This window comes from Triturus cristatus, chromosome 3_2 (genome assembly GCF_964204655.1).
Source record: "Triturus cristatus chromosome 3_2, aTriCri1.1, whole genome shotgun sequence".
NCBI classification, from domain to species: Eukaryota; Metazoa; Chordata; class Amphibia; order Caudata; family Salamandridae; genus Triturus; species Triturus cristatus.
The window spans coordinates 556,683,990-556,691,168 of NC_140584.1; the positions used below are offsets into that span (position 1 = coordinate 556,683,990).

The following is a 7,179-nucleotide window of genomic DNA, read 5'->3' on the forward strand; positions in this document are numbered from 1 at the left end:
AACCAATCGTAGCGTTGTTAACATTACTTTGCATTCTGGGACTCGTAGTGTTATTTTTACCATAATAAGCATGGGATTAAAAATTCTATCTTGCAAAGCGTTTTGGATAAGAACTAAAGATTGTTTGATGTTGCCATTTATTGCATGGGGGCTCTTGACAGTGATGAACACCTATACCTTCAATACGTTTCTGGGTAGTTGCTGCCCGATCTGTACATGTGTTGTAAGGCAGGCTTGCTCTGCTGATGTCTGTAGAGTACCTACTGCGTATGATCGAGGTTTGGCTTGGATTTTTGTTGCTCATGTCATGCCCACACATGGATCATGTACAACATGGCAGCAGTGGGTTCGTCTTACAAGCAATTCAAGGGCTACACAAGCAATACATGCTTTCAATGCACAGAACAATCGCAGTCAGCGGAACCGCAAACTACACTTACACAAAGGAAACGCACGAGCAACAGCAGTGCCAGCCAAGCTCTCCTAGTTATAAGCAGAAATCTAGAGTCTCAACTAACAGCAGTACAAGCTTCCTTTACTTGCAGGAGAGGTGCTGAACAGACAGCAGCCAACCAAGCATCTTTGGTACACAGAACCACAGTACGTAGGTTAGCAAACAGGGCTTCCTTCTCATATGCACCACAATTATTGTACTGACAACAGCAATGCAAGCATCCGTCACACACGAGACAGGCAAAACAGCAGTACAAGCTTCCTTCAGTGAAATAAGAGGCATTTTTTTCTATAAACATTTAGGCTCTTATTTCGAGGGGCCCTAGGAGGCATCAACAGGGTAGTGTCACTCTGGATCATTCTGAAAAGCCCAGTGTTGATGGCCCTGGAAATACGGCGCCTATTAATCCTAGATAGAGAGCTGCAGAGGTTGTAGGCAGCTGCTGTGTAATGCCCCTGTTGCTTGCTCTTCTTTCACAAGGGGGAGGGGGGGGAGTAGTGGGGCTACAAATACTTCCGGAAATTCTCACCTTACATGCTCTGCCCTCCCTTCTGCCCCTTCCACTTGCACCACAGGCCAAAAGAAAGTCACCACCCCCCTCCATCCATTTAGGGGGAACGTGGTAAACGGATGTAACCTTGACAGTGTTATTTTCCTTAGACTTGGGAAAACACGTCTGTTTGGTCCTGGTATTTACTATTCACCAATTTGAGTGTTATTCCACTTTCCAGAGTAAATAACTCATAATTACCAATTTTAGGGGCGGGGATCCCGGCTTGAATCCGAAATGCCAAGATCCTGGATACCAGCTTCCTCTCTTGTGAATGGGGCTAGAAGGAGGTGACACCCTCACCACCTGGCCTACCATGGAGGGGGGTGTGACTTAGAGCTCAGCGCTGCTCAAGTGAACCCTCCCACTCTCCCACACAAACAAATCGTAAAGGCTTGTAGGGCTGTTGCGACATCCTAGGGATGTTGTGGAGCCCTGGATAGACCTGGATGCCCAGAACCTCCAAACATATGCTGGGAAGCTGCTGTCTGCAGTGGTTTCTAACCCACCTCGTGCCTGCATATAACATCGGTTCTTCACTTGGAGTCGGTGTGAAGAAAGCAGATATCATGTGACAGAGGACCGTGTGAGGTGGCAGGCTTGAGACAATGGTTATGGTTACACAACTATTTACATATTTATTAAGTACGAAGGAACTCTTAGTGACATATATCTTTCCCATATGGCTACTGGGTGTTACTTCATGTCCAATAATCCCATGCAGACAAGGAACGATCCCCTTGTCCTTATTTCACATAGGAAGTCGTTCAGTTTGAAATACAGCCCAATAAGCTCCGCTTTGCCAGCTCTTGTTTTTAAGCTCCCTTTATCCGAGAGCGCGCGCACATAAGCAGGGAGCACACAGCCACGGTTGCCGAGCAGTCAGGTGCAACAAGTCTTTAAAAAACCGCAAGAAAGACCAACAAAAATCTCTGGCGCTCGGTGCCAGCGGGCACGACATCCTGTTCGCCTCGAGATACACGGATAGAGAGGCTCCTGGGGTGAGGAGGGGTGGGGTGACTGCAGGCCGCTTCCCTAGGTTGCTGAGAGGAGGGGGAGGGGTGGCTGGTCAGGTGCAGGAGCAGCATGTGACGTCGTCCCTCCCTCCGGGCATTCTTCCCTCTCATGACAGGTACTGCCTCTGGCTACCTGCCCGCGGGTGGGGCTAGAGACCCGCACCGGGTTGTGATTGGCTGGAGGGCTGCCACAGTCTCTGTATAAGGCAGCGAGCCCGAGCTGCCCTTTCACAGAAGCGCGCGCAGATTCACAGCCCGCCACTTGTCTACAAGATCCGGCTGCGCCTGCACTGCTGCTGTGTGTGAAGGACACTGCTCCTACACTACTACCGACTGGGAATTGCAATGCACCAGCACTGCTGTGCATGAGCTCCGCACTACACCGCACCCACTGCCTTGGTGCCTGAGAGGAAATTTGAACAGGACAGCCAGAAGCTCATTAGCCAGGTAATTGTGATTCTGTTACCTATGTCTGATGTGTAATAGTTAGACCCAGGTTTACTATGAATGATATCATTTTTGGCATTTACTAAGCAGCACAAAATCACTTTGTGTGGCTTTGCATGGTTCGGTAAATACAAACGAAGCGTAGCGCTGCCTTGCATTACTTTGGGTAGAAGTTACGTGGGTGGAGAATCGGCGTTCCCATGCATCCACGCATGTATTTTGATGCAAACCTAGATTTACAAAGACTTGCAACCTGGGTTTGCACCAAAATGGTGCACCTACCTGACAGAAGCGTAGCAGGGACAAATATCTTTATTTCTCATTGTTACTTCTCTTTCCACGTGTATTGCATTTATAGAAAGAGGAACACTTTTCTAAGGATTGTTTTTGTGCAGGGAGGTTCCACCTTCCTGCACAAAAACAATCCTGCTCCTAATACAGCCTTCTTTTGGCACACGGGTGCAAGCGTTGGCGCTCAGAAGCAGACGGTACAGTAGGCTAGGGCAAGGAGAGCAGAAATGATTTATATCTTTGTAAATTTGGAACATTTCTTCTGTCTCTTTTTCATGGAACGCGGTGCAGTAAGTAAGTTCCTTTGCTTAGCTGAGTTAGGTGAAATTATAGTAAATGTGGACTGCCAGTGACTATTAAAAAGCTCCCCATTTAAATTAATTGTATGTAAATGTATCTGATGTAGATATCCTGAAATTCGGGCATTGCTGATTCCCTCGAGAAATGCTTCATTACTTATATTAGATCTTGTTTTATCTCTAAAGTCCTTTAAAACTAAGGGTGGTTCCAATATTGGACATTTCTAATGGCCCGTGAGGAGATAGTGTCAAAGAGAGACCACATGATTTGCCCAGGGTGATAGCATTTTTGGAACCTGGAATTGAGCCACGTGTTCTGGCTCAACAACCTGCAGCTGAAACATTGGACGCCATTGCGCCCACAGTCCACTCACAGCAATGTTGAGTCCATCAGATGACTTCCCCTCTGCTATGCTCTTTGCCTTGTGCTGAACCCTGATATCCTGGAAGTCCAGCAGCAGTTTTCAGTGAATGGTAAACAACAACCAACTGTTCAGGACTTTCACTCATGTTGCTCTATCCTGAAATCTGGCATGTCTCTGTCTGTGAGAGACAGCCCTGGGTCGCCTGTGAACCAGCTCAGTGGGTTAATACTTGTGCTGAGGAGATCCCTGTGCTACGGGAATGCTGCAGGCTCAGCTCCAGGCAGGGCTAGCACAGACCTTCCATCCTTAAACATGCAAGAGTTGGGTAACAGTGACGCCTCCTTTTACACTGCGAGTTAGTATGCTATACAAGTGGTGCAAGAGTCCTAACCTTTCCATTATACTGTACATATAGACATGTGTTTGGCGTCATTTGTTTGACTTTCTTTGGAGATACACCCCTGGTGCTCCCTAAAATTCGGACCTTAGTATTTTAAATTGATGCACAACAGAATAGAGAGGTCTTCTTTTTACTTAGGGGCATATCAACAAAGAACGCGATAAACAACGCTGAGCGGGTTTAGCGCAGATTAGCATAACGCCTGCTATCACCGGATTTAATCGCCGAGACATCGCGTTATTTACAATGCATATCTCCATGGCGATATTAAATCCAGCGATAGTGGTGAAATCCGCGCACATCGCTGGAAATCCGGCGATACAACGGAATTGATAAGGTAAACCTTGCTAATAGGGAGATGTGGATTCAGCCATAGAATCCACCTCCCATAATATGTATAGCTAAGTCTGCTTTTCAGCAGACGTTAGCTACCGGCGTTATCCGCGGTTAGCGCGGATTCTAACGTCAGTATTGGTGTCCTGGGCCAGCTTGTTGATAGGGAGTAGTGCTGTAACTCCTTGTTTCCTGTGTTGTGTTAGTGGGAAACGCCCACTTTGCATATCATTAGCGATGCAAAGCGAGGCGTCGGTACAAAGGCAGCTAACATGCGCTAATGCATTTTAGCACTGCCTTGTAAATAGGACGAAAACATTATCTCCGCTTTTTTGGCTTTGTAAGCCAAAAAAGCGGAGATAAGGCCCTTGATAATATGCCCCTTCGTTTCTCAAAGTATGTTTCTGATTTTTACTCTCTGCCAGTGTTCCCCCATGCCTCAGTGAAACATTGGGGATAGTTCACTATATCTGTCAGACTGCATAAACTTGTTACCAGTACAGTGTACATTTGCACTCATCTGATTTGTGCAAAATGACGATCAGTGGAAATGCATTATTTTGTACCCTTGTAGTTTTGGCATTGATTTGTCTGTACAAACTTGAACTGCAGTGGTGCAATACTGTGTAATCAGTCAGGCCGAGAGGGAGATGGCGACAGCGAGTGAGAAAGAATGATTGTTTGTGTTCGGAATCTGCCTTTGCTGGTCAGGGCGCCAGCTGCCGAGATAAGGGAGTTAACGGGCCTCCTGCCTGGCCTCTGCCTGCAGCTGACAGCCTGGTGTCCGGGCAGAGGTGACTCACTCTTCCGAGGCAGAACATGGTGTTTACCGTGGCACTGAGCATATTAGCGGCATCGGTTATTTATGGCCCTGCAGGTTTTAGAAACTGCTGTGTATAAATATTACTTTCCCCCTCTGTGGATCACACAATACTTTCTTCTATACTTTACTATGAAATACACTGTCAAATTTTGATTGTTGCGACTATTTTGGTTATTTTTCCAATATGTGTGTTAGAAATGGGATTTCTGGTTGGGGATGACCTTGCAAAAAGGGCCAAGTCCAACAATGTGCAACTGACCGATCCCCCCACACGTTATTACAATAAATACGTATTATATCATTTTATTTTCAATATGCACAGTAGTTTTTGTGTGGGTATTTGTGCGCTCCTTCTCCTGTTCATTGAGGTGATGAGCCTCGGTATGTTTCTCCCTTTGGCTGGTGGTGCTGGTCCTGTTTGTTCACATGTCGCCTTTTTTCTTGACCTGCATGCATGTGCCAGGGCGTTACTGACAGCTTTCTTGTATGTTCTTTGTAGGGTCCGGCGAGAGCGCAGCAGACCACTTCCGCTGCCATCCAGCCTTGATGCGGCTTCTGGAGCGGCTCGGGCTGACCGTGGAGCAGAGTGGCCACAGCCTCTCTTTCCTCTTCTTGGACGCTGAGCAAGCCATGCCGGGGAAAGACCGCCAACCCACCAACAGACAGAGGAAGGGCTCAGCCTGTCCATACGTGCTGACCCCGGACAGGATCCCTGAATTTTGCATCCCTCCAAAATTGGCACCCCAGCCCAGGGCAAGTGCTGCCCCTCACCACCGATCCACCCCCAACCTGTATGTGTTCAGCCCAACCCTCTGCAGATCCACGCCTAACCTGCGAGCTGCCACTCTGGAGCCCAGGGGCACCCATGGAGGACCAGAGCTGCCTCGCCTCAGCCGACCCTTCACCCAGCAGCATGTCATCCAAATTGAAAGCGCCGAAGAGCTCCCCTGTGACCTGAGCTGCAGTGATGAAGAGAGCACCAACGCTGACCCCCAGTCTCAGGCAGCTCTGTCTCTTCCTCACCTCCCCAAAACTCACACCTCCTATGGATTCTGCACACTACTTGAGAGCCCCAACACCAGGAGGAAGGAGTCCATCTTCCACAGCGACCCCTTGGGTGCACATGGACTGCTTGGCCTACTCCCAAGATCCAGGTCCAACACGTACTGCAAAGGGGACTCACTTCCCAGTAGTGTGTCTCTGGCTTCTAGGCTGTCCCCTCATTACATGCACAGACAAGGGGCCTGGGACAGTGACACTACATCATCCACAGAGTCCTCTCCATATGGCTCCCCTCTTCTCAGCAGGTCTCCCCCCAAATCCAACTCCTTGTTCAAGGCTCTAAGCCAAGATCGACTCTTCTTTAGGGCTTTGAACCACAAGTTTGGCCGGTCTCGGACCGCCTCTTCATCCACAGATGACGGCAGCTCCACGGACACAAGCCCGTACACGCCCAGGCGGGTGTCCACGGGCGTAGTGGGCTCTACCGTCCCACAGAGGGGCAGCATTTCAAGATCCAAGTTTTCAATGGACCTAGGCTACAGCAGGGAACGCTTTGTGGGAGAGAACACTGCGTTTCTGGACAAGGGTGGGGTCCTGAGACTCTCTGCTGAGTACTGTCCAGACAATGAAAGGCTCCGACTCCGCCTTATCAGTGCAGAGGGCCTATACGGCTCTTCCACAGACCCCAAGTTGATCAATTGTTGTATCAGCCTCTGCCTCTTGCCTGGGAAAGCTCAGAAGCAAAGGAGCACCATCATCCGCAAGAGTCGCAATCCCATCTTTAATGAGGACTTTTTCTTCGATGGTCTTAGTGAGCGTGACCTATACACGCGGTCCCTGAAGATCAAGGCTGTGAACAAAACATCCTCCCTGAAACGAGACACTGTGCTGGGAGAGACAGAACTGGTGTTACTGAGTATCTTATCTTTGTGAAGTAGACAGAAAAGCACACATTTTTATTTTTGTACCAAATATTTAATAAATATATATCTATTGAAATATGATGTTTTTTTTACCCAAATACTTCACCTAATTAACTTTGCATGTTATCATCTATCACCTGCTTCCACTGGGCACACTACGAAAGGTGCGATATTTCTTTCTGATGCTAACCTGCTCTTTCTTATGAACACGCTATAAATTGAAAACATCTGATATTACAGTACAAGCACTGCTTTAAATCGATAGATATTTCAAAT

At 48.0% G+C, this 7,179-nt stretch overlaps 1 protein-coding gene across 1 annotated transcript; it reads left to right on the forward strand.

Moving 5' to 3' along the window:
- The first annotated feature begins 2,250 nt into the window (after positions 1 to 2,250).
- LOC146857693 (C2 calcium-dependent domain-containing protein 4C-like) lies at positions 2,251 to 6,973 on the forward strand. The gene is made up of 2 exons (XM_085648296.1): positions 2,251 to 2,467; positions 5,478 to 6,973. The coding sequence occupies exon 2, from the start codon at positions 5,525 to 5,527 to the stop codon at positions 6,911 to 6,913; it is 1,389 nt and encodes a 462-aa protein (XP_085504422.1). The 5' UTR covers positions 2,251 to 2,467; positions 5,478 to 5,524; the 3' UTR covers positions 6,914 to 6,973.
- Positions 6,974 to 7,179: the final 206 nt, after the last annotated feature.

Excerpts from the sequence above, each read along its gene's own strand:
- LOC146857693 (XM_085648296.1), top strand. The coding sequence starts at position 5,525 with ATGCGGCTTCTGGAGCGGCTCGGGCTGACCGTGGAGCAGAGTGGCCAC.